The sequence below is a fragment of the Dacryopinax primogenitus genome (genome assembly GCF_000292625.1).
Source record: "Dacryopinax primogenitus strain DJM-731 SS1 chromosome Unknown DACRYscaffold_18, whole genome shotgun sequence".
NCBI lineage: Eukaryota > Fungi > Basidiomycota > Dacrymycetes > Dacrymycetales > Dacrymycetaceae > Dacryopinax > Dacryopinax primogenitus.
The window spans coordinates 199,726-227,233 of NW_024467215.1; the positions used below are offsets into that span (position 1 = coordinate 199,726).

General features: G+C 53.6%; 13 protein-coding genes across 13 annotated transcripts; 6 read left to right on the plus strand and 7 right to left on the minus strand.

Moving 5' to 3' along the window:
- Positions 1–725: 725 nt before the first annotated feature.
- DACRYDRAFT_110533 (Aldo/keto reductase) lies at positions 726–1,981 on the plus strand (the record flags this gene model as incomplete). The annotated part of the gene is made up of 7 exons (XM_040769071.1): positions 726–785; positions 841–1,024; positions 1,081–1,176; positions 1,238–1,277; positions 1,335–1,532; positions 1,574–1,658; positions 1,775–1,981. The coding sequence occupies 7 exons, from the start codon at positions 726–728 to the stop codon at positions 1,979–1,981; spliced, it is 870 nt and encodes a 289-aa protein (XP_040625526.1).
- A 779-nt stretch (positions 1,982–2,760) lies between these two features.
- On the plus strand, positions 2,761–3,748 carry DACRYDRAFT_110535 (oxidoreductase; the record flags this gene model as incomplete). The annotated part of the gene is made up of 5 exons (XM_040769072.1): positions 2,761–2,800; positions 2,854–3,052; positions 3,100–3,288; positions 3,343–3,427; positions 3,479–3,748. The coding sequence occupies 5 exons, from the start codon at positions 2,761–2,763 to the stop codon at positions 3,746–3,748; spliced, it is 783 nt and encodes a 260-aa protein (XP_040625527.1).
- A 67-nt stretch (positions 3,749–3,815) lies between these two features.
- DACRYDRAFT_24240 (uncharacterized protein) lies at positions 3,816–5,433 on the minus strand. Its single transcript, XM_040773605.1, has 5 exons — positions 5,353–5,433; positions 4,835–5,309; positions 4,651–4,789; positions 4,499–4,597; positions 3,816–4,447 (listed from the first exon to the last, which is right to left on the minus strand). The coding sequence occupies exons 2-5, from the start codon at positions 5,077–5,079 to the stop codon at positions 4,217–4,219; spliced, it is 714 nt and encodes a 237-aa protein (XP_040625528.1). The 5' UTR covers positions 5,080–5,309; positions 5,353–5,433; the 3' UTR covers positions 3,816–4,216.
- Positions 5,434–8,956: 3,523 nt separating this feature from the next.
- Positions 8,957–10,263, plus strand: DACRYDRAFT_83155 (GroES-like protein; the record flags this gene model as incomplete). Its single annotated transcript, XM_040776612.1, has 4 exons — positions 8,957–9,217; positions 9,286–9,547; positions 9,595–9,705; positions 9,769–10,263. 4 exons carry the CDS (start codon positions 8,957–8,959, stop codon positions 10,164–10,166), a joined length of 1,032 nt encoding a protein of 343 aa, XP_040625529.1. The 3' UTR covers positions 10,167–10,263.
- A 436-nt stretch (positions 10,264–10,699) lies between these two features.
- DACRYDRAFT_24242 (malate dehydrogenase) lies at positions 10,700–12,179 on the minus strand. Its single transcript, XM_040773606.1, has 6 exons — positions 12,054–12,179; positions 11,781–11,992; positions 11,721–11,726; positions 11,234–11,672; positions 11,030–11,163; positions 10,700–10,978 (listed from the first exon to the last, which is right to left on the minus strand). The coding sequence occupies exons 1-6, from the start codon at positions 12,160–12,162 to the stop codon at positions 10,850–10,852; spliced, it is 1,029 nt and encodes a 342-aa protein (XP_040625530.1). The 5' UTR covers positions 12,163–12,179; the 3' UTR covers positions 10,700–10,849.
- Positions 12,180–12,748: 569 nt separating this feature from the next.
- On the plus strand, positions 12,749–13,858 carry DACRYDRAFT_24243 (uncharacterized protein; the record flags this gene model as incomplete). Its single annotated transcript, XM_040773607.1, has 2 exons — positions 12,749–13,370; positions 13,443–13,858. Coding segments are annotated over exons 1-2 (302 nt in total), but the record flags the coding sequence as incomplete, so codon positions are not given.
- Positions 13,859–14,282: 424 nt separating this feature from the next.
- DACRYDRAFT_24244 (uncharacterized protein) lies at positions 14,283–14,806 on the plus strand. Its single transcript, XM_040773608.1, has one exon. The coding sequence runs from the start codon at positions 14,398–14,400 to the stop codon at positions 14,761–14,763; it is 366 nt and encodes a 121-aa protein (XP_040625532.1). The 5' UTR covers positions 14,283–14,397; the 3' UTR covers positions 14,764–14,806.
- A 1,063-nt stretch (positions 14,807–15,869) lies between these two features.
- Positions 15,870–16,793, plus strand: DACRYDRAFT_33239 (uncharacterized protein; the record flags this gene model as incomplete). Its single annotated transcript, XM_040774372.1, has 1 exon — positions 15,870–16,793. A coding segment is annotated over one exon (924 nt), but the record flags the coding sequence as incomplete, so codon positions are not given.
- Positions 16,794–17,184: 391 nt separating this feature from the next.
- Positions 17,185–18,452, minus strand: DACRYDRAFT_24246 (GroES-like protein). Its single transcript, XM_040773609.1, has 4 exons — positions 18,167–18,452; positions 17,833–18,097; positions 17,673–17,783; positions 17,185–17,620 (listed from the first exon to the last, which is right to left on the minus strand). Exons 1-4 carry the CDS (start codon positions 18,425–18,427, stop codon positions 17,226–17,228), a joined length of 1,032 nt encoding a protein of 343 aa, XP_040625534.1. The 5' UTR covers positions 18,428–18,452; the 3' UTR covers positions 17,185–17,225.
- A 626-nt stretch (positions 18,453–19,078) lies between these two features.
- On the minus strand, positions 19,079–20,263 carry DACRYDRAFT_110542 (GroES-like protein; the record flags this gene model as incomplete). The annotated part of the gene is made up of 4 exons (XM_040769073.1): positions 19,079–19,470; positions 19,528–19,638; positions 19,692–19,956; positions 20,003–20,263. 4 exons carry the CDS (start codon positions 20,261–20,263, stop codon positions 19,079–19,081), a joined length of 1,029 nt encoding a protein of 342 aa, XP_040625535.1.
- Positions 20,264–20,900: 637 nt separating this feature from the next.
- Positions 20,901–22,166, minus strand: DACRYDRAFT_110543 (Aldo/keto reductase; the record flags this gene model as incomplete). The annotated part of the gene is made up of 6 exons (XM_040769074.1): positions 20,901–20,978; positions 21,029–21,220; positions 21,268–21,354; positions 21,411–21,796; positions 21,849–21,945; positions 22,008–22,166. 6 exons carry the CDS (start codon positions 22,164–22,166, stop codon positions 20,901–20,903), a joined length of 999 nt encoding a protein of 332 aa, XP_040625536.1.
- Positions 22,167–22,751: 585 nt separating this feature from the next.
- DACRYDRAFT_24247 (uncharacterized protein) lies at positions 22,752–23,427 on the minus strand. The gene is made up of 3 exons (XM_040773610.1): positions 23,379–23,427; positions 22,971–23,330; positions 22,752–22,920 (listed from the first exon to the last, which is right to left on the minus strand). The coding sequence occupies exon 2, from the start codon at positions 23,283–23,285 to the stop codon at positions 22,977–22,979; it is 309 nt and encodes a 102-aa protein (XP_040625537.1). The 5' UTR covers positions 23,286–23,330; positions 23,379–23,427; the 3' UTR covers positions 22,752–22,920; positions 22,971–22,976.
- Positions 23,428–24,921: 1,494 nt separating this feature from the next.
- DACRYDRAFT_96413 (uncharacterized protein) lies at positions 24,922–26,213 on the minus strand. Its single transcript, XM_040777368.1, has 4 exons — positions 25,830–26,213; positions 25,323–25,767; positions 25,202–25,266; positions 24,922–25,136 (listed from the first exon to the last, which is right to left on the minus strand). Exons 1-4 carry the CDS (start codon positions 25,937–25,939, stop codon positions 25,010–25,012), a joined length of 747 nt encoding a protein of 248 aa, XP_040625538.1. The 5' UTR covers positions 25,940–26,213; the 3' UTR covers positions 24,922–25,009.
- Between the last annotated feature and the right edge of the window lie 1,295 nt (positions 26,214–27,508).

The window sequence follows — 27,508 nt, forward strand, 5'->3', positions numbered from 1 at the left end:
AGGTGGTCCACTGATTGCATATGCATGTCCAGTCCTCCAGATGGAGGTCCAGAATGCAGTACACACCAGCCTTACCAGGACGCACCAAAACTCGAAGCAATCCCGGCAGACGACAGACACAGAGCAGAGCCAGAAAGCAAATTCCGTCTCAAAATCACAAAAACCCATCCATCCAGCCCAAGAACAGCTCAGATCAGCCCAGAAACCAGCCAGAATCATCTCCAGGACGCCTCAGAATGGTTGACAGTAGTTGACAGTGAGGAAGGAGTGAAGCAAGGGGCTGGATGGCACAGATTGCCCTGCAGCAGCATCGTGGTCGATGCTCAAGAGCTAGAGAGGGGATGGTGTCGAGTTTGCGCCAAGAGTGGCAGTGCAGGACCCTTGCGCAGCCTTAAGGCACCGGAATTTGATTCCATTAGACTATCTATGTAGCCTATATGTATAGAGGGACGGATTGGCCTGCGGCAGGCCAATCCACGCCACGTTATCTATTCTCCCCTAATCGACGACTCGACAGGTCAGTAAGTGCAGCTGTACGGTGTTCTTGCCCAATGTGTAACAATACTTTCAACTCCAGGTTCTCTCCGGGCACAATAATGATGTGCGCCTACGCCGAGCGAGCAAACGTATATAAGGCAGGTCAACCTGTCTATCCCAAACATCACGGCACAACCCAGCCGCACAAATGACCCAACTCTACCTAAAACAACATCGTGTCTCTCCCCATGCGCAAGATTGGCAATACCAGCGTTCCAGTTCCCGGCTGGGGACTGATGGGCTTCTCCGTAAATCTGCCTCCCCACCCACTCCTATGCACCAACTTAGCTCCCCGGATTGCAGGCCTTCTACGCCACCGACAAGACTGAAGATGACTTTGTCCCTGTGTTCAAGGTCGCCTATGATGCAGGCTGCCGGATGTGGGACACAGCGGACATTTATTCACGTGAAAGTCTGGGGCAGAATGAGCGCTTAGTCGCCAAGGCCATGAGGGAGCTGAAGATCCCGAGGAAGGACATCTTCCTATGTGCGTCTTATTATCTTTCTCTCAACAATGCATAGCTAATGTGGCTCGGAGTATAGGTACGAAGTTTGGTTGGCTCCCCGGATTGACCGGCATCCGTGGCGATCCGGAGTACGTCAAGTCCGCTATTGAGCGCTCGCTCAAACCTGGAGATGGTCTACGTCGACCTCTATTATCTGCATCGTGTCGACCCGAATACACCAATCGAGGATACAGTTCGCGCCATGCAGGAGCTAAAGGATGCGGGAAAGATTAGGTCGGTCCCTTCCCTTACTGAGTCGAGATTGAATCTGACACCTGGTTGGTTGGGCAGGTACATCGGCCTGTCGGAGTGTTCTGCCGAGACGCTGAGGCGTGCATCCAAGGTTGCCAAGATCGACGCAGTGCAGTGGGAGTACTCCCTTTGGGAGACGAGTATCGAGACGAACGGAGTGCTAGACGCCTGCAAAGAGTTGGGCATCGCGCTTGTTGCTTATTCTCCGTTGGGGAGGGGGATGCTAAGGTCGGCCTGGTACCGAAAGTTGTCGGAATCAAGCTCATGTCGTTCTTCAGCGGGAAGTTCAGGCAGCGCTCTGATTTGGCAGCGGATGATGTGAGACTCGGTCTACCCCGATTCAGCGAGGAGAACTTCCCAAAGGTATGTATACACTCCCATCCGGCACTTCGCACCTGCTCACCCATGGTCGGGCAAAACATACAACTCGTCGATCAGCTCTCCACTTTCGCAGCACGCAAAGGCTGAACCCGAGCCAGCTTGGCCTTGCCTGGGTGCTTGCTCAATGGGAAGGGATACTCGTTATCCCTGGTACGACGCGCGTTGCCGCCTTGGAGGAGAATATCGGAGCTGCAACCGTGACATTGACGGCTGAGGAGCTGGAAGAGATCAGGAAAGTGCTGGACTCGTTTCCTGTCGCGGGGAACAGGTATGATGCGGAGATGTTGAGTAATTCGAATGCGTAGACGAAGAGAGATCGGACGTACAGTATCACGTCGTATACCGCACCAGTCAATGGGATCTATTCCTTCAGAGTGAATCCACGCCAGTGAATTCCCATTATTTGAGACTTGTGCGTGGTTTGTGGTGCACTTTTCACCCAAAGGTCTTCCTTGCCGAGGGAGTAAATGACCTGCTAACCGATGCTATCGGCCTTCTATACATAACGTTCCTACAAAATCATTCCTACTAAATCACAGGGATTTATCCCCGACATTATTGAACCCTGATGAACCTTATCCCCGATAGCAATTGATGACACAACCTGCTTTTGCCCATACAACTCATGACGTTGTGAATGAGACAATACCTTCCTGATATGGAATGAAACCTTGCAAGATGGCCGGCATGGCCGGGAGAAGTGTAGATGCGAGGCCGTTAAGGCCGATGCTCCTGGACTACTTAAGAGGACCATCCGCTGCAAGGAACGGACGTCAATAACTCTCCCTTCGACACCAACCAAAACAAGAAAAGGACGATGGCTCTACCCACTCGCAAGATCGGCACTGACACTGTTCCCATCCCCGGATGGGGTCTAATGGGAATGTCTGTACGTCCGCCACCCGCACTCAACTCACATAGACATGCTCACCCCAAACAGGCCTTCTACCACACCGACAAGACAGACGAGGACTTCATTCCGGTATTCAAGCTTGCCTACGACTAGGGACGCAAGATGTGGGATACAGCGGATATCTATTCTCGTTCTGGGTTGGGACAGAATGAACGCTTATTCGCAAAGGCTATGAAAGCGCTCCAGATCCCGAGGAAGGATATCTTCCTATGTGTGTTCTTCATCTACTCATGTTCCAGTGCCTGTCATGCTGATTGAGCTTAGGCACAAAGTTCGGACTCCTCCCTGCTCCCGGAGGTGTGCGTGGTGATCCTGAGTACGTCAAGTCCGCTATCGAGCGCTCCCTCAAAGACCTGGAGGTGGACTATGTCGACCTCTACTACCAGCACCGTGTCGACCCCAAAGTCCCGATCGAAGACACAGTTCGCGCTATGCAGGAGCTGAAAGATGCTGGCAAGATCAAGTGCGTTCCTTTCCTATGGTGAAGGAATAGACTGACTCCGGATGCAGGCACATTGGGCTCTCGGAATGTTCTGCTGAGACACTTAGGCGCGCAGCTAAAGTCGCGAAGATCGACGCTGTGCAGTGGGAGTACTCACTCTGGGAGACGAGCGTGGAGCATAACGGTATTCTGGAAGCGTGTAAGGAGCTGGGGATCACTCTCGTCGCGTACTCTCCTTTGGGAAGGGAGATGCTCAGGTGTGTATCTCACCTTTATCGTGCACTCCCGGATTGCACTCACCGTCCTTGCAGTGGCAAGTTCAGGAAACGCTCTGACCTCCCGGCTGGTGACTGGAGGCTCGACGCGCCTCGTTTCAGCGAGGAGAACTTCCCCAAGGTTAGCCCTCTCTTCCCCCTCCTCCCAGTCATTCAACTTATTGGTTTGTAGAACATCGAGCTCGTCGACCAGCTCTCCGCTTTCGCATCTCATAAACGTTGCACACCCGGCCAGCTCGCGCTCGCCTGGGTACTCGCTCAGTGGGACGGAATCATCCCCATCCCCGGTACGACGCGTGCTGAAGCATTGGAAGAGAATATCGGGAGCGCAAGGGTGAGCTTGACACAGGAGGAACTTGGGGAGATTAGGAAGGTGTTGGATTCGTTTACTGTCGTGGGAACGAGGTACAATGCGCAGGGTATGAGCTTGCCGAATAAGTAATGTCTGGGTATGAGAGGCAGGGACGGCTATAAAGAGGATCTGTTCTGTATAATAATGAATGAAATTGTCATATGTCTGCTCAAACCACTAACGATACCCATTACGGATCACATCGTTCGAGCTTTCGACCTCATGAAAGACTAGGCAGGAGAAGTTCAAGGGAACCGTTAGTCGCATACCATTCTTTCACGCCCCAGAAGGGCGAGATCGTTTCTTGAGACGATCTGCTCTCCATCCTGCCCTGAACGTCTGGTGCCTCGATGTTGGTGTCATGCCTAAATGCTGTCTCTCCGAACGCCGCGTTACTGATCCAGGGGCTCTTAAAATCTGCTCATCTTGCGAGCCTTCCTGCGACACGCTCATCCGTTCTTTGCCTTTGCATGCGGAGGGTTTTTTGCCCCCCCTTCCCACCGCTGACCCCATTTGATTTCGACGATTTCCCCATCATCCTCTTCTGCGCTCGAAGGGTTATTCCCCATCTTCTTCGCTGGAAACGTTGGTCCCCTGGAATGTATCTTCAAGGAAGGGTGCAAGGGATGCTTCCTTGGCTCTTCGCTCCTCCGCCGCCTCTGCCCGCTTCCTCTTGTTCCAATCATCAGCGAGAGACTGAATAGTGGCTTTCATAAGATTTCGCTTTTCCGACACGTCTTCCGTGCCCCAGAGGGCGTCCAAAGACTCTTTTGTCATTTTCTCTTTCTTCTAGAATCGAGTTAGAAACATTGTATTGAGGTGCACGTAAGGACAGCCCACGAGAAAGGTCTGGATGAACTTCTCCGGATCTTGCATGAACTTGTCGACGAAGTGGAGAACGAACAAAGCAGAGCCACAGAAGTTCTGTTGATAAGGGACCTGATGTTGAAGAGTATCAGATATCGGAACGGAATTTACCGAATGTTACAGACTTTGGCCGTCTCACCCGTGGCTTCCCTGGCATTCGTCCAGTTCTTCTCTTCTCTCGCCTCTGCGATCAAATACTTGGACAGCTGTCGGCACGTGGTTTTATGAGAGCCACCAAGAGAGTCAAAGGTGAATATATAAGTCCTTCCAAACATCAGCAAGGACCGGATCAAGGAACAATCCTCTTACTTGTCGTCCGAGAATTGACTCGAATGAGTCGCAACGTCGGCCAGAAATGGAATGTTGGTCTTGGCCGCTAAGCGCGATGTAGGTCTGCTTGCGTCACCGGGTTCTGGGGACCATCCTCGGAATACAGAACCATCGTCACCGTCCCCAACACGATCAATGTCCATGTCATCGGGATCAACGACACTGATTGTTTCGATCGTTTGATTGACAGTCTCCGGACACGCAGGGTCGTCGCCATTACTCATGGTGACACCATCATTTCCGTCCTTCGGAAATGCGGCCAAATGTTCAGCTTCACCTTCGTCCTCTTCGGTACGACTGGATATGTTCGACTGGGGAGTGACCATACCTCCCAAATCTGACACTTGCGTTCCCAAACTCAGCCTCGCAGATCTTCGGTGTGGTTGCGGACATGCTGGTGGACGTGGACGCAAAATACCCTTGGGATTGCAGATGGTCGCGAGATACCAATGTAAGCTAGAGAGATGAGCACATTGGAATTAAAACAGAACAGATACGTACTGCTCATTGATTGGTACGATGATGTATTTTTTCTCGAAAATATCAACCTTGCTGGTCCACTTCCGCACACTTTCATATCCCTCCGTGAAACTGGGATCACGTCAGCGAGCTCTTGTGAACCAGCAGGACACACGCACTCCTTCACGCTGATTTTCTGGTAGAAAAACGTGTTGAACATATGGACTTCCTGTGCGGCTTGCGGATTGTGATCACTGAACTGCTTGAACCAAAACCTACTTTTGCGTGAGAAACAGATTTGGTGTGCATATGATGTCGGCTTACTTGAGTCCGAACTCAATGAGCGTATCATTGAGGAATTCTTGGGGTTCCAGACGCTTAACGTCGGCGTATGTGATGTGTACCGCGCCTATCTTTGAGTCCTGTGGCCATACCAGCATCCTGTATCACGTTACCAGATTATCACACAAGAATCTCTGAGACGACTCACAGGTCATTTGCATCCGGGCTTGGAGACTGTTTTTGAGGAGCCTGAACCTGGTGTCAAATAGAAGAGCTCAACATTATGCTGCACATACCTCGGATGCTTCCTTCACCTCTTTACTTCGAGTCGCTGAGCGTGTCTCGCGAACTAGTCCAGAAGTTGATGGTGTAGTCACGACGTTGTGTGTTTGCACTGTTCTTCTCGGGATTTCAAGGGATTGAGGGCCGAAGGTACTTCGCATTGTCGGCTTTGGCAGGGCATCAGATGGGATGGTTATAGGTATGACTAAGGGGCGACAAGGCACGGCAACACTGTTACCGATGAGAAATGAACCCAGTGTGCAGACGGAACCAAAGGAACTCACCTGGAAATGCGGTTTTGAAGCGTGTCTACCTGCACCGGTGCCGTTGTGGTGAGATCCGGAGCTCTGATGGCAGCAGGATCAAATTCCATGAGCTGACATGTGCTTTCGTAACGCCTCAAAATATCCTGGGCAGCGGAAAATCTTCCAGAAATGATCAGGGACATTCATGCACAGAGGAAAACTGATTACTGGATCCATTTCATCTTCCGATTTCCATTGACCCTTTTTAGGATCTTTGACAACTGATTCCACACCAAACTCCGGTCGTCATTGGCAGCTACCAATCTCAAACATATTTCTTGCTCATCTGAACCTACCATTTCACATCAGCCAGGTACCAGCATGTTTATTACAATGTGGGATACCTGAATGGGGGGACTGCGCCAAGAAATGCGCTCGAGCTTTGTCAAAGAAATCGGGTGACGCAGGCGATCCCTGAAGGATGCACATCACCGGATCGTTGCAGTATTGATTGAGCTGCGTGACGTGTCAATCGTGTGTTCAACGTACGCCAAACCGTGGATGTTACCTGGATCGCTTTGAATTTGATGTACAAACCCTGCGCAACAGACTCCTTTCTGGGATTCAACAAAGAGAACAAGTGGGGAGTGAAGCGGAGGTAATATCTCTCGCGCGGTACAATCTTCCACCCATGGGAAAATATGGCTTCAATGGGCATGTCCGAATTGGCGAGCAGCGTTTTGATAGGTCGATGTACTGAAACAGACAACTGTTTTCCCATCGACGGGTGATTGAGCGGCACCCGGAAGGCATCATGGATATTGTTCGATGCTCGGCCTGTATCCATGGTGGATATAGTGGTCATCGCATGAGCACGTTGGATCGCGATGGCCGGTTGTCGTGGGAAAATCGCCTCATGAGGGGTTGCTGATGACCCAGCCATAGTGGCAGGTGGAAGAGTTGGTTCCATGAGCTCGTTGGTCACGTCTACGGTCTCAGCCATATGTGGCGCCTTCAAGGAATCAGTCACGGAACAACAAAAGCATCCAAGTGCCTACTGGCGTTGGTCGCAACAACCGTGATAGTTTTCGCACGTCTGCTAGCGCTTGAAACGGTGACTTCTCGAGCCAGTTTGCGAGTATGTCCAGTGCATCGGCAGATTCTGTGTCGGAAAGAAGCGAACGATCCTTTTCATCACGGTTGGTTTCAGTAATCCCAGACTGGGAAGCCTCGTGCGACTTTGATATATGTGCGTGCATACTCGACCCGTCCATACCAGAGTGCCGTCCTGGAGACAGTACCTCTTGTAGTGTTTCCTCGTCATTATCAATTATCATAGGAAGAGAATGGTCCTCACCCGTGTGACTGTCTACACCGACGTCGAGGGCAAGCTTGGCTCCAGAAGGTTTTGATCCCCCTGACAGTGTATCATTTAGTATCATACTATTTTCCTCCAACCGTGGTCTTTTCTTGATTCGTGCATTGTGGTCATGGGTAGTTTCAATATCTTCCGGGAGCGGTGAATGATCCATAGTGCGCTTTGCAGATTGTTTCGTAGGCTTGTACCTGACGAAGCGCCTAACATCGCCAGGATGATGAAAGCCGCTCTGCCCTCGTTCCCCAAAGGTCTGTCATCGGCAGCTTCCACGCACACTGCAAGAGATTCCAACTACTTGAGATGGAGTCTATTGTGGTGTGCATGGAAGGTGCTGACAACAGACCCTCGGGGAATGAGGGCAGAGCAGCTTTCATTGTCTTGGCGATGCTAGGCACTTCGTCAGGCGCGGTGTGCGTGGAAAGGTGCAGGTCTTTCCCAGATAGCGCAGGTCGTCGGCGCAGATACTCCACGAGGTTGGCATTAAGCTAGTTCAAGGATGAGCAAACCAACATTACATACAGTGCCATGCTCACGATAGAAGAACGCGACGTCGAACCGGCCGTTTGGAGTTCTTGTGTGCCCATTACTCTGGATTGGTCGGGTGGAGGAAGCCCTCAAACTCTTTTCAGCTGCTATGACTCACGATCACAATACCCATTGAGGATACTCTCACCTTTCAAGTAAGTACAATGTCCAAACGGCGATGTCCCAGCTGTCTGTCTCGGCTTTTCAGACAGTAAGAAGCCAAAGCAGATGTCAGAGGGTATGAGGACGTGGTTGAACAAGAGGAGGTCACGGCCCGCGTCCATAGCAACATTCACAAAGAGACTGCTTCCATGTGGGAAGTTGCCGCACAAAGAAAATCTCGAAGGCGATAGAGATTTGAGTTGAAGCCTGTGTCGCCGTACCGCGTGCGTGCGACAATTTGGAGTGGCACAAGCGACAAACAATGCAGGATTACCAGCCGTCTTCGTTATGCATACCTTAGAGCTCGCTCAGTGAGCTCATCTCCATTGGTATACAATGGGAGGGGAAGAATATTGGTTGAGCCAGGTTTTTGGTGTAACTTGATACAGGCGAAGCTGGAGTAAAAAGTGCTGTTGTGACAGTGAGATAGGGCTTATATAGGGGTCCTAGCATCCAGCAATCCAATATCATGTACCCAACCGGGTATATTGCCGTCCTGAACTTAATCGCCGGCGCCCTTGTCCTTACCGGTCCCCTTACTAATAATCCTACACTGGGTCGTGCGTGGGAATACTTCCAACTGACTCATTAAATTAATACTGTTATCCTTCTTCGCGTTGGGATGGATGCATATTATTAATATGGCGGCTGATTGGAATCAGATTAGGATGATGTCGCCATCTATCGACAATGCATGTGCTCGCACTTGCGCGACGGTATATAAATAGCGCGAACTATATGCATATCTCCCCTCCACCAAACCACAGCATGTCTCTTCCCTTCATCGCGCTCTCCATCACCTCGCACAAGCAGACGACTCCTCTCACCCTCCTCCCCTTCCCCGAGCCCGAACTAGGCCCCGGCGAGCTCCTCATACAGAACGTCGCCATCGCTCAGAACCCGGTCGATTGGAAACAGATCGACTACGATATCGGCATACTCAGCTTGCCATGGACGAATGGGGGGGACGTTGCGGGGACGGTGTACAAGCTTGGTCCTGGTGTAGAGAATTTCAAACTTGGTGATCGGGTACGTTTCCCTCCATCCATCCATCCCTCTGATCAACGACCGGTGCTGACGAGCCCCGGGGTCGGAAGGTCATCTCCTTCCTCGAGCGGAAAACAGCGCGTCACGGCGCCTACCAAACATACAGCATCGCCGCCTCCTCCCGAACTGTCCGTCTGCCCGAAACATACTCCTTCGAGCAGGGGAGTACGATCCCCCTGGCGTACGTGACGGCCGGTGCGGGGCTGGAGCATGCCCTGGGGGTGAAGCTGCCGGTGCCGCCTCACCTGCCGGTGGAGAGCAAGGAAGAGCCGCTGCTCGTTTGGGGCGCAGCGAGCTCTGTGGGGGCTTATGGTGCGTTCGATGCTTTAGGGAGTAGATGATGCTGAAACGAGGAACAGTGATCCAGCTGGCTAAAGCGGCGGGATACACAGTGCTCTCCACCGCCTCGCCAAAGAATCACGCATATATCAAGTCCCTCGGCGCGTCAGAAGTGTTCGACTACCACGATCGTACGTCCCCCTCGCCCCAACTGCCTACCCAAACAGATGCACTAACCTACTAACCTACCTCAGCGGACGTGGTGAGCAAGATCCACACCGCAGCGGGAGCCAACCTCTCAAAAGTCTACGACTGTATCTCCGAACACGGCTCGATCGAGGCTTCCGTAGGGAGCATCACCACCACGGGGACGGGGGTAGTAGCAGTCATCCTCACTCCCAAACCTGAGCAGAGTACATCAACAGTCAAGGTCCTCCACACCGGGGCGAAACAAGCAGAGCTCTACCCCGAAGTGGGGAAGAGGGTGTATGCGTTGCTTGAGTACTTGCTCGAGAGGGGAACGTTTGTCCCTAATCCGGTTAGGGTCGTTCCTGGAGGTCTGTTGGGAGCGAATGAGGGGCTGAAGCTGGGGAGAGAGCATAGAGTGTCAGGGGAGAAACTGGTGTATCGTGTTGCGGAGACGCAGTTCTGATGCGGAGGGAAGAGCGATCGTTTGTTGAATACGGAACTCAAGTAGGTTTCTTAAGATGTAAAATCAAGGTTTGGTAAAAGAGACAAGCTATGTATCTCTTTTCTGCCCGAACTCCATTTCTCTCTTGGGTCAGTCGCAGGAACGGCAAGCATACATGCCGCACAGCACAGCACAAGCACAAGCACACGCTGAAAGGGGATCACTCCCTCGCTTTCCCCACGTCCGACAATATTTCCACCGGCACCAGGTGGGGAAGCAGACCCGACAAACCCCTTCGCGGGCCGACGACCCCACGCTGCTCTGCAGGTGCATTATTCAGTCCATTGTTGCACCTGTGCAGGAGTCGGCTTTCTTTACAGCACGACCGAGCACTGGGAGGTGTGGTATGACGTATGAGTTCGGGCGAGTCCGGAGCGAGTTATCGGACATGAGATATCGGCGCGGTTTGCCGGGTTTGGTCTCAACCCACACTAGCACATCCCCAAGGCTCCCCACCTCAGGCAGGTCGCAAGTGAGAGCACTTGAACAACAAACAGGACCTCGCACTGCCCCGAAATAGATGTATTTTCAAGAAGGTTACTGCACAAAACGTGACAACAGAATTTTCCGCCCGACTCCTCCGGCAAGAGAGAAACGCAAGAGCCAAGCGGGTCGCCCTTCACAGGACAAGGCAAGGAGTGTGCTTAGGAAGAAGCGACAAACTCCTGGCCTTTCTTGATGTTCTTGATGAGCTCGGGGATGCAGGCGTCGACGAGCTTCTGTTCTTCGGGAGCGAGCGCGCCTACCTGGTGGATCTTCTCTACACCGCCGGTCTGTGTGGAATACGTTAATAAAAAAAGGATGGGGAAGGGAAATGCACGCACGCCGAGCTCGATGTTGCTGCTGAAGAACTCAACGCCCTCGGACTCGAACAACGGGGAGCGGACGAATGAGGGAGCGATGATGCCCTTCTCGCCGTTAAGCGCGCGGAGGAGCTGGTTGGAGAACTTGGCACCAGCTGAACACACAGACAGGGAAGGCACGTCAGTTTCTGTAGTGGAAGGGCGCTCTGATAAGCTGGGACGCACCGTAAGCCATCGACAGGGTAGCGGACCCAGCACCGTCCTTGGCCTTGACGACCTCATCACCACCGAACTGGATACGGTGAACGAGGTTGCTCCATTCTGCGCCTCCGAACTGGAGCTTCTGGGCCTGGGGCGTCTGGGAGAGCAGAGGAACGATCGTGACACCAGAGTGGCCACCAATGACCGTAACGCGGATATCCTCCGGCTTCTCACCGGTGATCTCACCCAGGAAACGAGAGGAGCGCACAACGTCGAGCGTGGTGACACCGAACAACCTGTTGGGGTTGAACTTTGAGCCGTAGGTGGACGCGACGATCGGCACGGTGCTGTTCACCGGGTTGGAGATGATCAGCATGTGTGCGTCCGGGCAGACCTTGGCGCAGGCCTTGGAGAGGTCCCGGACGATGGAGGCGTTGGTGTTGAAGAGATCGTCACGGGTCATCTAGGGCATATTAGGGAGACGAGGTTATCACAGAACGAAGAAGCTCACGCCGGGCTAGCGCATATAGTTAGCATACATGCTGGGATCATGGGGGAGGAGAGAACACACCTTGCGAGGAACACCAGCGGGGATGATGACGACCTCCGCACCGTCGAGCGCAACCTCGAGCTGGTCAGCAGGGTACCCCTTGACGTTCGAGGCAGTGTCGATATGAGAAATGTCGGCGCCGACACCGGGAGCACCGCGGATATCGTACAGAGAGAGCTGGGTGACGAGGGGGTCCAACTTGAGGAGAAGGGAGAGAGGCTGTCCGATCCCACCTACGCCGAGTGGTCAGCATGCGCCCAAGAGTGTGTGATATACATGAAATGAGGGACGTACCGCCTGCACCGAGGACGGCGACCTTGTGGTGCCTTGCGCTGGAGGAAGCGAACCCGCGTGCGCCACGGGCAGCTACCGGAGCGAACCTGGAGAGGGAGGAGAACATCATGGTCGTGGGAAGGGGGAGCAGCAAGAGAGAGCGGGAGGACGATGACCGAGTGGACGGTTTAAAAAGGAACGAGGACTGGGCGGGTGGAGAAAGTCGGGAAGAGGACAGCAAAGAGAGATCAGCGGAGGCTAAAGAGAGGAGTTGATTTCCTTAAAAGGTAACTGTCGACGGAGTCAAAATGGGCGTCATATTCGGCGTCGTTTCTCCGCATTGGGCAATAAGCATTTTCTGATTCTTGTCGTTGTTGGTCTGCAGCACGCCACGTGTTTATCCATCAAAGTCATCAGCACCGCACATACACATCACTTTCACTCCTCTCTTCCCAACCACCATCATCCTTAAATGCCCGCAGAGTTACGCCAACAACAACGAAGACCACCTTCCCTCAACTTGTGGTATCCTCCATACCCTGCTCAGTCAACATCCTCTAACACAACAGGTCAAGACTCACAGGCATTGAGAGTACGCTTTCCTGCTCCTTTACCCTACCATCTACAGAGGACACAGCAGTTCAACTCGGAAGCGCCGCAAGCTGTGGACGACAGAGATGATGAACGGGAAGAAGAAGATGACATAGAGGAAGAGGGCGAACAAACCGAACGAGAGCAGGATATCTTCCGGCGTCTCTTACGTACCGCGAGTGCAGGCCCTCTCCGCGGTTCGACACAAGAACCGATGCTTGAGCTGCGGCCTATCCAGGTCCTGCAGCGGGCGCCTCGCTCCCTGAACGCAGGCGATCGCACCCGTACTCGCTCGCTCCCTCTTTCTATCCCTCCTGTGCCACGCACGCCACCCCAGCGCCCGCGGGTAGATTCTACTAGCGGCGAGGAAGAAGACGACGAGCTGCTGTTCCGCGCCTCATTGCTCACTGGGTCGAACGCACGACTGCGCCGCCGAGGGGCGATCAGACTGAGCTTACCGAGCATCGATTCCGCCAGTTCGGAGGAAGATGTTCCTGGTTCTACGGTATCTATTCTATGTGGACGTGGCTGGGCAGCTGGAGAGCGCCTTCCCAGCGGAGGGAGGGGCGAACCACACCCTGTCCGAGGGTGTGGAGGACTGGTACATTCCCAGGTTAGGGAGGAGGAGGGAGTTTGGGTTGCAGGTGAAGGAAAGGGAAGGGGACCAGAGAGGCTGGTCGGAGAGATGAAGAGACGGAAGAGGATGGGTTGTGGGTGCGAAGTGAGCCTGCTGGCATGTACCACCTGGTGAGCATTCTTCCCTGTTTTGTCTTCCCTTATCCTCTCGCAAAAGAGGCGCTAATGAACTCTTGTACGCAGCGGGACACACATAGGCACGCACACGACCCATCTCTGCAAGCTTCACTCCCTGCGTAATTCCCCAACGTACAAAGCGCGCTACCGTTTCCTCCCTTCGCGCGTCTTCCTCTCCACCTCTCCCCTCCTCCCACCGCTCACCTACCGTCTCCCTCCTTCCCCCTCCCCTCCCGAGCCAGAACTAGAAGGGTTCGCCACCCCGCCCCCTTCGCCCCGTTCAGGCGGGAATTGGTTCGTCTTTGACCCTAATGGGGAAGCTGGGGCCTACCCTTCCTCTCAAGATCAAGAACGCGACCTGGCGGGTTGTACGCCCGAGCCCACTGGCCCAGAACCTGATCCTGAGGAAGAGCACACCGAAGGCTGGGACCGGACGAGGCAGATTCGCTGGATGCTGAACTATGTCGAGCGGATGAGCGCGATAGAGAGAGAAAGCGGGAGGGAAAGAGGACGGGAAAGAGAAAGGGAGGTGGAGAGGCGCCCTACTCTCCCGCCTTTGAGCCCTGTACCGGCACTCACTTTGTCTCCTCTCGTGCTATCCCCCTCTCCATCTTCCTCCGTTCCCCCTAATCCCGTCTCACTCCGTCGCGACATGACACCCCAGTCGGTGGCCCTCTCCCTGCCTGACCCAGCTCCGAACCCGACAAACGCGCCTAGCACGATCCGGAACTCTCTTCCGCGGGATGCGGCCACATCTGCAGCACCTAGTACGTCCCCAGAAGCAACAGCAGCGTTTTCCCGCTCAAACGCACGGTCGTCCCCTTCGCTCAACCAAAGGACCCAACCTACACCAATATCCCCTCCCTCCCGCAGCTCCTCCCAACCTATCATCCTCCTCTCCCCACCCTGGGTCTCCGAACGACAACTCTCACGTTCCCTAGACGAAGAGCTCGAGCAAGCCCACTCCGAGCGAGAGCAAACGCATCTGTTGGACAGAGCAGTCACCTGGGGGGACCTGAGGATGGCGCATCAGGCGCTGACGACGGCGTTGGAACGACTTGAGACTAGCCTGGAGGCGGCGGTGGCGGAGGCGGTAGGACCGGTCCCTGTGGGTGCCGAGGAGTTGGAATTGGAGGAACTGGACCAGCAACCAACCCCCCCTGCGCTACCCCTCAGCCCAGCAGACCGCGAGAACAGGATCCCAGTCCTTCATCTTCCGGAACGTGAACCCTCTGTCTCGGAACCCGCGCAAGCCGAGCCTGAGTCTGCCCAGCATATGCAGCTGTTTGACCTGCAGACTCTGTTACGCCAGGAGGAAGAGATGGACGAGGCGAGCTGGTTGTGGAGCTTGGGCGTGCAACGGGCCCTAAGCGAGGAGGAGGGTTGAGCGGAGTTGGAGGGGCCTGCTGTGCGAGTCATGTGATTTGAGCCACCTTTTTTTTGGTTTGTTAGTGCAATGTATTTATGGCTGCAATATGATGTTATGAGATTTTGTTTGGTGTCAGACTGGGAGTGATGCTCCAGAGCTGAGAGACTCCACCTTGAGAACCTCTCTTTCTCGACGCGCTTCCCCAAGTTAACTCTCCTACAATCCAACCCCGCAATTCGCTTTCTCTTGGCCTTTTGCAACTCTGCAGCAGCCTATATATATTCTCCAACACACTTTTCTTATCCTCCTAAACAGTAGTATGACGTCAACCTATTCAATCTGTACACTGCCACCAAAGTTGTTCAGGGAACAAGCTTCTCCTCCTCCCTCTCTGTCAACATCGGCGCCTTCTTTGACCGATCGTGGGACATGTCAGATCTGAGGATTCTGCTCAAAACTTTGCTAAATTTAAAGCTGATTTCAGGCCTGTCTGGAATGTAGAACGTGGAATGTCAACACTCAGCGGAAGGGTAAACACAGCTTGACGCATGTAAGGAAGAAGGGGACGAGACATGACCCCCTTTGTCTGGTAGAAGCTTGCTTGGTGAGCTGCTGGCCTCCTCGACCGTCTCAGGAATCCTACTTGTTTGTCTTCGGTTTCCGCTGTCACCTGCCAGTCAGCCCGTTATCGTCAACCCTCCAAGCTGAACGTCTTCTACGGCCTGTACATAACGGCCACAAGCACACAAACAGCGCCTGCAGCTCAACAGCAGCGACGCCTCTTCAGCCAACACGTACTCTTTAATCTCTAGGAGAACGCTGTTTCCCTCTTTCTCTCACTGGCAGGCTATTAGGCCACACATCAGCAACATTCGTTACTACACTCGTTCAACATGTTCTTCTTACCCCTCTTCGCACTCTTCTCACCAGCCTCTGCCCTCCCCTGGCTACGGAAGGTCCCCCTTGCCCCCACCGACAGCCAACAACAACATCTCCAACCAGAACATCTCCAACAAGAACATCCCCTCCCACACTTTCCCCCTTCCCCGACCTGCGTCTCCGCCTTCCCCGACTGGGGGCTCACCGCCCGCCTCCAATCCCACCTCCAAGCCCCAGGTGACATCCTCTCCCTCTGTCCTGGACAGACCTACAAACTCGACTACCCGTTAAACTTCACCGCCCAAGACCAGGAGATCCTCACCCTTGGTTTCCCTACCGATCACACCAGAGCAACACTCGTTGTCGCGGGTCATCTGTCGGGGGTGAACGCCAACCACAGCACGGCGATCAACGGCCAATGCCGCGGATGCGATCGTGTCAAAGTCCGGTATATCCAAGTCGACGGCCAAAGAGATCCGGACGCGGACATCCTCCCCGGCGGAGGGGCGAATATCGCTCTTGGCGGGAGTAATACCGGCCAGCTAGTGGAGTTCACGAGGAGCTACGACCCCCGGTCCTGGAGCTGCCTGCATTTTCATGAAGGCCAGCACGCTTGCTCGAAGGCGACAGTGGTGAACAACGATATTGGTCCATGTGGGTTTAGCGAGTACGAAGAGTGGGCTGACGGGATCAGCCTTTCCTGCAAGGAGAGCTACGTCGCTGGCAACCTCATACGTGACGCTACAGACGGAGGGATTGTCGTCTTCGGCGCACCGGGGAGTCTGATAGAGAGGAACACGATCTGGGCCGTGAATCGCACTCTGCTGGGAGGGATCAACATGGTCGACTATGATCCCTGGGAAGGAGACTACTCGGGCACGATCGTACAACACAACCTTGTCGTCGGGGGGGTGCCAGGCCGAGATCCGGCAGACCCGAAGGAACTGGACGCGTTCGTCAAAGTTGGCATCGCCGTGGGATCCAGGATCTGGTTTGGGGACAAATACGATTCTGAGCGGTATGTAGCGCATGGGTCGGTCAAGAATAACGTCTTCACCGGCGCGTTCGGGTATGCGATCGCCATCTCCGGAGCGAAACAGTTCAGCGTGCACGCCAACGTCCTCTCGGGTCCTACCTCATTCGTCGGTTCCCCAGGTCCTACATGCACGTATGACCTCCAGCCCAAGCCATGGGTGTACGACGCCCTCACCGTGAGTGCCTCTGCTCTGCAAGAGGAATTTGTGGATGAGGAAGCGGATGGAGCTATCTGTTTGCTCAAGCCAGGGGATGAGTCAGTTTGGGAGGAGTGGGTCTGGGACTCAGAGGTAGGGGTTGGGGAGGTCGGGGCTTTGTTGCCTAGGAGAGGGATGGTGGAGAGGCTGGAGGCGAAGGTTAAGGGGCATTCGCATGCCGAGGACGATCTTTAGAGAAGAGATGGGTTGGTTTGCTGAGAATGAGGGCAGGGCGCTTAGACAGATCATTCCATACAGGTACTTGAACAGATCCTTCGACAAGCATACCCACACCACGGTACTGTACTAAAACACTTCTTCTTTATTTCTTTTCTTGCTCAGACTCATGTCTTCCAACCATACGCATGCTCAGAACTTAGTGTCGGCAACAACATACACCAGCTTCTCCCCCGAAACTTTGTGTTCTCGTCCAAGCTGTAGGCCTTCATTGATCCCCAACAGGCCGCCAGGGATGACCTTGACCGGGTTGGGCACCAAGAGTCCCTTTTCAAGCAACGCGGTAAGGACACCATACACCCTCTTGCCAATCTCTGGATTCTCTTGCGCCCGTATAGCGCCGGTCTGTACGACCTTCACGCTAGCTGTGCTCTGCTCTGGCTTGGGAGTGAGGATGGCCGCTACAACCCCCGAAGGGGCGGTGATGCTCGCCACGCTGGCTTCGATAGAGCCGTTTTCGGAGATGCTGTCGTAGACTTTGGAGAGGTTCGGTCCGGCAGCGAGGCGGATCTTGTTAACCACGTCGGCTAATACCGCTGTTAGTTACTTTGTGGGGGAAGGGGAGGGGAGGGGGCTTACGGTCATGGTAGTCGAATACCTCTGAAGCGCCAAGGGACTTTACGTAGGCATGATTCTTGGGTGAAGCGGTGGAAAGAACTGTATATCCCGCAACCTTCGCGAGCTGGATGACTGTTGGCCTCATCAGCTAATATCCATCCTTGGTGAAGGTGAGGCGTACCAAACGCGCCTACAGAACTCGACCCTCCCCAGACGAGCAGAGGCTCGCCTTTGCTCGCTTCCGGTAACTGAGCAGGAGGTGCGGGAAGTTTGATCCCCAAAGCGGCTTCCAGCCCTGCACCGGCGGTCACGAACGTCAGCGGGATAGTGCTTCCTTGTTCGAAGGTGTAGGTGCTGGGCAAGGGGACGGTGCGGGAGGCGAGGCCGATGCTGTAGGTTTGGAAGGCGGAGTGGCGCGCTGTTGTGCGAGAGACGAAGGAGATTACCTGGGTTAGGATTAGCTAGCTGAAGTAGCGCATTTGAAGAGGGATATAAGAGAAGGGTGTGAAACGCACCCGGTCGCCGACTTTGAATCCCTCAACCCCAGGCCCAACCTTGTACACCGTTCCTGCCACATCCCCACCGACGACCCACGGCAATCCCAGTATACCAAAATCGAAGTCAATCTGCTTCCAATCCACTGGGTTCTGGGCTACGGCGGCGTTGGCGATGAGTAGCTCGCCTTCGCCTAGCTGGGGCTCGTCGAATGGCAGAAGAGTAAGAGGCGTCTTCTGATGGTGCTCAGTGATGGAGAGCGCTATGAAAGGTAGAGCCATCTTATATAGTTGTATTCAAGGTAGCGAACTGTCCAAATCCGTGGAAATCTGGGTTAAAGTACGGGGAATAATCATTGACAGTGGGTATAAATAGTACCATGGTGGGTTTGTCAGCTGACAGGTTGACTGGTTGTATCGAGCGAATGGCGACATATCTCGTCCGTCCTTTTCGCACCATTCCGCCTCAAGTTCGGCCCGCTAATAGGATCGGTGTCGCCAGCCAGCACGAGATAGACGTAAGAGATGATGAGTGGACGTAAGCAAGAGACAGATAATGATGGCGCAATTCATTAGAGGAAAAGGCCCTGATTATCAATGTTCCATGGTGGGAAGGAAGCTTGGTAAGACGACAACTTGTTTTCTTACTCAGTTCACGATTAAATCACATCAGCAGGAAACCAGATATCTCCCAATTCGGATATGTTTCCCCGTCCAATGACAAGGCACTAACGCGGGGTATCATGATACAACTCCGAACGACTCTTTTTACTCGTTGCAATCCAGTGGCTCTTTCTCGAAGTAAATCGTCCACTAACACGTGCCTCATGATTGGGGCTCTGACTGGGCACGTTGCAACGGAACTGAGGGACACCATACATCATGCAAACTCTCCATTCTTGATTTGTAACTTGCTGCTTTTGAACCTGATGCTCAAAACTTGGTATCAGCGACCACATACACAAGTTTCTCCCCAGAGATCCTATGCTCTCTCCCCAGCTGGAGGCCCTCATTCACGCCCAACAATCCTCCAGGCATGATCTTGATAGGATTAGGCACAAGGCTCCCGTTCTGGAGGAGAGCGTTCAAGAGTCCAAACACCCGCTGGCCGATCTCGGGTTCCGACGTCTTGAGAGCGCCGGTTTGGACAACGCGAACGGTTGCGGTGGACTGCTCTGCCTTGGGAGCGAGGATGACGGCTACGATCCCCGAGGGAGCTGTGATGCTCGCTACGGAGGCTTCGATTGAGCCGTTCTCGGAGATGCTGTCGAAGATCTTTGAGAGGTTTGGGCCAACTGAGGCACGGATCTTGCTAACGACGTCCGCTGTTGGGAAACCCGTCAACTTGGGTTAGCAAGGTGTGAGGTAGAGGAGATACATACGATCGTGGTAATCGAACACCTCGGTGGCGCCGAGCGACTTGACATACGCATGATTCTTGGGCGAGGCGGTAGAAAACACCGTGTACCCCGCGGCCTTGGCGGTCTGGATCACTATCCCCATCCTGCATTAGCGCACATGGAGTGTGAAGCCAATACGAGCATACCGAAGGCACCGACGCTGCTCGATCCGCCCCAAACCAACAATGGCTCTCCATCGCTCTCCGCAGGCCACTTAGCGGGCGTTATGGGCAGTTCTACGCCCAAACCGTGCTCCAGGCCCGCACCGGCGCTGGCGAATGCCGCAGTGATTGTACAGCCTTGTTCGAACGAATAACACTCAGGAAGATGAAATGTGCGCCCGTGAGAGGCGATGCTGTATGTCTGGTAACCGCCATGACGAGCGGTCTTTCGGGTCAGCCAGGAGATGACCTGCAGCGCAGTTCAGCATTGGCAGTTACAGCAGCAGCGCACTTACCCTATCCCCACCTTTGAAGCCCTCCACACTCGGGCCGACCTTGTATACCACCCCAGCTATGTCAGCACCCGGGACGAAGGGCAAGCTAGGGATGTTAAAATCAAAGTCGATCTGTTTCCAGTCCACCGGGTTCTGTGCGACCGCTACGTTCTGAATCAGTAGCTCTCCCGTGCCTAGTTCGGGCTCGGTGAAGGGCAGCAGTGTGAGGGGAGTCGTCTGCTTGTGCGAGGTGAGGGAGAGCGCTTGGAAGGGGAGAGCCATGTTGGACTTGGTTTCTTGAACGCGAGGTGATAGAATCGGTACAAGTCTGTTGACAACCACGCTGGGTAACTGACAGTCATATGGAGCGATATATATCTTGGTTGACGAAAATCATCCCATATGGCCGTCCAGACAAAGAAGCACCCATAGTGAGTCAGGAGGGAGAAGATGATATTTTGTTCAGACAGACAACTCTCCACATAGGCAGGGCAAGATTCAGCAGGGAGAGCCCATTGTCAGACAAAGGCAGAATGTGACTGCTCACTCATTTGATCCACGTTGCTCGCTCAATTGCCAACCAGCAGCTTCCAAAGAAGCTCATATAAAGCATGGGGATCAGTCGGGCGCCTCAGGGTCAGGTCCACACGCCTGAATTTACGTGACAGTAACTGACAGATGGGGGGACGCTTTGAGGTGTGGACGAGAGGTCGGACGTGACTTGGTCAGATACTTGGCCGGATCGTGAACGTGGATGGCTCATCAAGTTGGGCGCTCTTGATGTCAACAGATCATCTCGGGATTCCATGCGTGGATCGAATCCACACAAGTCAGCGATATGCCGGAGCACCGGAGACGCACGACGATGTAATCGGCCCATGGGATTTCGATTTTCAGCATGGTTCATAACATTCGGCTCTTACATGTTTACTGTATGCATCACGGATGCGTTATACCGCGTACCGGCGACGGGGAACTGGTCCAGAATCTTGCGGATCTGCGGTCGTTGAATTAGATTTCCGCACCGGTATAGTCCACGCAGCTTACCTCAGCGAGTTCTCCGTCAGTCAGGTGCACCTTCGCGCAACCAATGTTATCCAACAACGCCTCCTTCCTCGTCGTACCGGGGATGACAAACACGTTAGGTCCTTGAGCGAGGAGCCAGGCAAGCGCAAGCTGAGCGGGAGTGCAGCCTTTAGCGTGAGCGATGGAGGAGACTTTGTTCACGAGATCGAGGTTCTGCCGAAGGGTCAAGACGCAGTTCCGAAGGAAGTAGTACAGCATACCGTGGGGAAGTTCTCCTCGCTGAACCGGGGAACCGTAAGCCTCCAGTCTCCAGCAGAGAGGTCACCCCTGCTCTTGAACCGCCCGGCCTGATAACACCATGGATATGTTCTCGAAACGACACGAAACCTAAGTATATGCGTACCAAGAACCCTCTCCCCAGAGGGGAGTATGCGACAAACGTGACGCCCAACTCCTTACACGCGTCCAGGATCCCATTCGTCTCCACATCGGTCGAGAAAAGCGAGTACTCGATCTGCACCGCGTCGATCTTGGCGACCTTGCTCGCCCTCCTGAGCGTGTCGGCACTGCACTCGGACAGACCGATGTACTTGATCTTTCCCTGATCTTGGAGCTCTTTCATCGCTCGCACTGTGTCCTCGATAGGCGTTTTGGGATCCACGCGGTGCTGGTAGTAGAGGTCGATGTGGTCTGTTCCGAGGGCTTCGAGGGAAGCAGCGCATGCGGAGTGGACGTACTCAGGGTCACCACGGACACCAACGAATCCTGCCAAAGCGCCAAATTTGGTGCCTACCAGGATGTTCAACATGAGGACGTTGAGCGTGACCAGGAGAAGACCTACAGAGGAAGATGTCGTTCCTTGGGATGTTGAGCTCCTTCATAGCCTTTGCGAGCAGGCGTTCATTCTCATGCAGCCCCTTCCTTCCGTATACATCCGCCTATCCCGATGGTAAACAACATCGTAAGATTCACGTTATCTCAGTAATGGAGAGACACGCACCGTATCCCACATCCTGCACCCAGCATCATATGCTGCCTTGAACACGGGCAAGAACTCTTCCTCAGAGGCAGTGGTGCCATAGAGTGCGGAGAATCCCATTAGCCCATATCCGGGAATAGGAACGGAAGTCGTGCCAATCTTGCGTGTGGGAAGAGACATTGTACGAGTCGAGTTGTTCAACGGCTAGTCGAAGGATGAGGCTGTTGTTTGGCGTTCAGCTTCGAGTTGTCAGGGTTATATACCTATGACAGTAGCCGTAGTCCGCACTTCCTCGTGATGTGTCTGCTAGCGTGCAGCATTCCTGGCTGGCATGAAGGCCATTCGTCCTAAACCAAACAAGTCTCAAAAAGCGTGTGACCGAAAAGTCTGGACTGTCGGCATTAACAGCATCCAATTCGTGGCTGTGTCGACGTGCGTCATATTTGTCGGCGTTTGGCAAACAAACAGAAAACCCATGAACCGCGCCACTTTCCATGAACCGCGCTAGAGCACGTGATGCGTGGGGCACGTATCGAGGATTTTCAGTCGGTGTTTGCAAAGGAAACATGGTATGCGGGGTCGACCTTTGAATTGCGGCAAGCTGAATAGCTGGGATATCGCCGACTGCAATGGAAATCCGGCACAGGTGGTCAAAAGCATGGAGAACCAACGAACAGGAGACTTCTACATTGCTCAAACGTCGAACCAGTACCAGAGAGAAAGGAGGGGAACAGTGATATTACACTAGGTCTTAAACAAAGAGCGTTCTGTTACAATAGGAATTACATTAGGAAAAGGACTCGCTCTGCGAGTGTATTGGTATACAAATTATGCGGGGTATCGGTGTGGCTCCTTGACATGTTGCGCACTCAACTGAGGAGATGCTGGTCATCTTGTAGGTTCATGAATCGGTCGTCGCATGGAGACATGCGTGCTTGAAAAGAGTCAGTGTGATACCTTTAACAGGGATGAAAATCGACTCACTTGCATCTACTCCATCGCACTGGGAACATCGCCCCAGTAGTCCCTCTCGTACTCTCTCTCGTACTCCCGACTCCACTTGCTCCTGATCGCCGCGGCCGTCTCTTCCCTCTCACTCAGCTCCACCACCTCGCCGTAGATATCTCTCCGCCTAAACAGAGGCTCGGACTCCTCTCGCGGAGAAAGGGGAAACATTTCGCCGAAGTCGTCCCGCTTGTACAGGCCAGACCTGGGGAGGGTTTGTACCATCAGCGGGAAAGCGGCGGTGAGGTTAGGGAGGAGAGCGAGCGCCGCTGTGAACAGGAGGGTGGAGCGCATGGTGTTTGTGTAGGTGTATGTTGGGAGGGGTGGGTGTCGAGAGTGCTGGGGGTGTGGTGAGTAAATGGGCCTGGAACGCTGATGGGAGCTTACTGGCTTCTTGCCCCCGTATATGTACCTCTCCTGTCCTCCTATGGGCCCTACGGGGTCGTCAAACGCCGTATCAGCTCAAGCGTGGACCAGAAACACGCCATCCTGTATGATGTTATGGCTGTATCAATGGGGAGCGCGTCTCAGGATACCAGGGGCGGCTGTGCTGTACCGCAATAAATGAGGGCCAGGCCGGGAAATCAGACGTGCGGTAGCAGGACGAATGGTGGCTGTTACATATTCTCCGTTTGAAAATTCATTTTATCCTTGCTGTACAGACATATATAGAGGTGGTTTGAGGGGTGTGCTCTTGTATTGAAAAAGTAGTAAGAGTCACGTGATTTTCCCAGCTCCTCGGTCAAACGTCTAGTTGTGTCCTTTTGTTCATCTTGTTCATGAGACTTGTGGCAGGATGCCGACGATAATTGTGACTTCGATGCGCGTGGATGTCCTTGGCACGTTCCCTGGTGAATGTGTCAGTCATGTTTGGCATACGTAGCGGCACTTTGCACGGTCAAGTACACAGCTGATGATTCCCTGCTGGCCAAGAGTCCCAACACGTGCGGTTCGGGATTAGCACGTTGAATACATTACCTCATGCCGTGCCATATGCGGCGATCCTACTCAAGTTCTTGATGATCTTGAGCGGGTAACCGCAGCAAGCTCTCAAGCTGTACTCCTGCAAAGGACAGACGAGACCATCGAGAGGCCTGGGCTCCAACGCTTGGTCGGCAAGAGAAGCGCAACAGAACAAACAGATAATATGAGCCGCAAGTCTGCTTGCATCCCAATACCCATTTCACTTCATGAAGACAACAAGCAATTCGAGGCCAAAAGAAAGCACATAAACAACTGGCTGCACATCCGGCTGAGAAGGGAGCAGCAGAGGAGGAACCGTGCGTATCGCAACGATCGCGGCAATGCACAGGAGTAAGTCGCCAAGTGTAGTTGAGTTGAGGTCGCAGGATATGCGGTACAGTCTTATTGTCCTCCAAAATGAATATGTCGTCGTCGTTGTTGTTGTCGTTGTCGTCGTTGTTGTCATCGTTGTCGTCGTCCTCACAGGGCTGGTGCCACGTCAGAAGGGTGTACATTTCTTTCCGTCTGATCTCCGGTGCTGTCAATCGGGCCGATTCGGCCCGTACCTGCGTAATCGCTTTGTGACTGCATACTTGCACCATTTCGTGCAGAGCAAGACCTGCCATCGTACAATTTTGACTTGTCCACAGCAGTTCGACACTGCATCTCTACTTTTTCATGTCGGTGTCAATTTGAATAAAGCCGTGACTACCGGAAAACCAGCACCAAGACATGCGTTACCTTCTGCACTGCCAGAAACCAGCGTGGTTAAATAAGCGCACGCTCATGCTTCCTCACAACACAGAACAAGCGGCTGATCGAGGAAGATACCGAGGTGAAAATATTTGAAATTCAATCGCATTCAAAAGAGGTGTGGTTGTTACATATATTCGTACAACATGTTTCAGAGTTGTGTTTGACAATGAATGACGACGATTTTCATACCCATTCTCCCGGGGAGACCCATAGATACAATGAAAACAGCCGGGAGTTTTCTTCAATCAAATAGCTTACCACATAACGGAAGATCGGGTGAATCAGGCTTGGTCGAGAGCTCAGTTTCTGCCTCTCCAAAGCCTCCAACCAGATCCGCGCTCGGACCTCCAGTGCCTGCAAAAGCGCTTATGCGCGTGGTTTCCCACCTGAAATATGAGCGTGTAGTTGGCAGAGCAGCGCCAGCAACTAAGAGAAAGAAATTATCCTGGGTCAGCGGGTAGGCAGCAGCCAACGAATAAAAGGGAACGCACAAGTGATAACCGCAACCAGCGGGTGGGTAGCAAGTGATATGGTCGCATCCCTCTGACCGCTCGATCTACAAGATCAATTAACATTTACATTCCCGGAGCAACAAAGGACCGCAGGACGCACTTTAATTCCACATCCAGGACACGGCTTGGTCTTCCGTTTTATCCACCATCCCGTTTTCGTACCCTGTCTCCATTGCTTCCCTAGCACGCCAAGCGGACCTAGACCCAGCTGTTGGCGGTCGTATTGTGCACAGGTCATGTTGGAGTGCCATGGCCGGAGGTGGTGCGCACACGTAGGCGACTGGCAGGTGGGGCAGTGGATGAGCGGGCATTGGGTGGGTGATGTTGAGGGTGGCGAGGACTTGGGGGACGCGATAGACGTGGGCGGTGTAGAAGCAGGCGCGGAAATAGAGATCGTTATTATGGACGAGGGTGAGGTGGTAGTGGACGGTGACGGTGAGGAACGAGAACTGGGGATGAAGTATCCCGACCCGCATTTGGGATCATGACACCAGACAAATTCCTCTTCCGTGGCTAGATGCCTATTCAAAAGGAATTTGTCGTATCTATTTCCGATTAAAAAAGGATTAGCGCTAAGTAGATCTTCAAAGAATGGGGCAAAGCGCACCGTTCAAACACGCTCTTCTCTGCACACCTCTTTACGTCCTCGAACTCCAGCACATTCCCACAACTCGTAATCGGACAGCGCACTTCCATCCTCTCCGTCTGGAACTCCATATATCGCCTAAGGCATTCCAGGCAAACCCCTTGCTCGTGTCTGCACTTGCTCGTGATGCGTGGGAAAGGTGTTCTTTGACTCTGGCAACAGATCGCGCAACTCCAATTCCTCACAGGCAAGGGAGTCGCCAGTGGGGGGAATCCAAGCGCTTCTGCTTGCTGCTCGTAGTCTTCTCGCGAAAGACACCAAACGGCGCCTTCTGGGAGGGTTGAGGGGGAATAAGCCCACAGCTCGGCTGTGTTCCCTGCTATACATCGTGAGCAGGAGAAACGGAATCCGCAGGTGAGGCAGCGGAAGGGGTCGTCGACTGATGGTGACGATTCCTGTTGGTTATCTGCCAGCTGGGGCCGTTGGTCAAACGGGAGTGCAAGCGCCTTTCCTTTCTGCTTGAGATCGACATGTTTGGCGATTTGCGCAAGTAGGATGCGCGTACGCTCAACGGACTCTGGATCTCTGGCAGGGAAAGGCATCGCGCAATCAGTACAGGTAGCAGTGAGTAACAAGGTGTCCAATATCAAAATATCCCCATCACCCCTTTATACACGCCCGAGGATAGGAATGCACATGACTTGGCATCAGCCAGCAGCTAATGATACCTTGACATGAGGCCCGCCTCTCCCGACTCGGCGGAACGGCACAGGGTCACTGTGCAGTGCCCCCTCTGAATTTGGCCATTTGGGCGGCAATATGACCATGTGTGCAGAGAGGATAAGGTAAACAGTTGCCCCTATTTTGTGTGGGAGACGTTTAGCGGTCGATAAGCCCTCAAAAGTAAATAGCAATACTTGAGGCGCTGTCGTGAGGGGGACAAAACCAAACGCCATATGGCGCAAGTCCAGGTGGGAAATTCCAGCGGTCTAGGTGCTCAACCAATTGTGGTCCATGCATATGCATACAGATCATCGAGCATCATTATTGTTTTCATCGTAATGGGCACACGCCCATGTCACAGATTAATATGCAATATATCTGCACCGCCCTACAGACCTTGCTCCATTCCCGCGAAACTACCAATTCACATCGGGCATAGGTTCCCAGACCACTTTCCTTCTCCAGAACTTCCAGTGTATAGGGTTCTTCGGTCTGTAGTATCTACACCACCGCTTATGGTGGTCCACGCCCAAGGTGAAGATCGTCGAGTAGTCTGCACCGCACCGCCAGCAACTGGTTGGTGAATAGTGTCAGCTATCATAGCCAAAACGAGAATAAGACCGAACGCACAACTGGGCGCCACAACCGACAGGAGGGCGACAGGTCATGTGGTCGCATCCATCGTGTTTTTCAATCTGCCTATATGTCAACCTTGGTACCCAATATCGATAACCCCAGTGGTGAATAAAGGATAAGAGACCTACATCCCTCCCACACCCAGGGCATTTCTTGGTCTTCCTCCCAATCCAGCGTCTCACGCCCCTCTCCCTCCTCCGAACAGGATCGAGCCATCCCTCATGCGCGCGATCATACTCCGCGCATGTCTGCCCTTCGTGCCACGGGATCTGGTGGTGGGCACAGGAACGGGATTCGCAGGCGTGACAGGTTATGATCTGGGGATCGCAGGCTGATTTGGA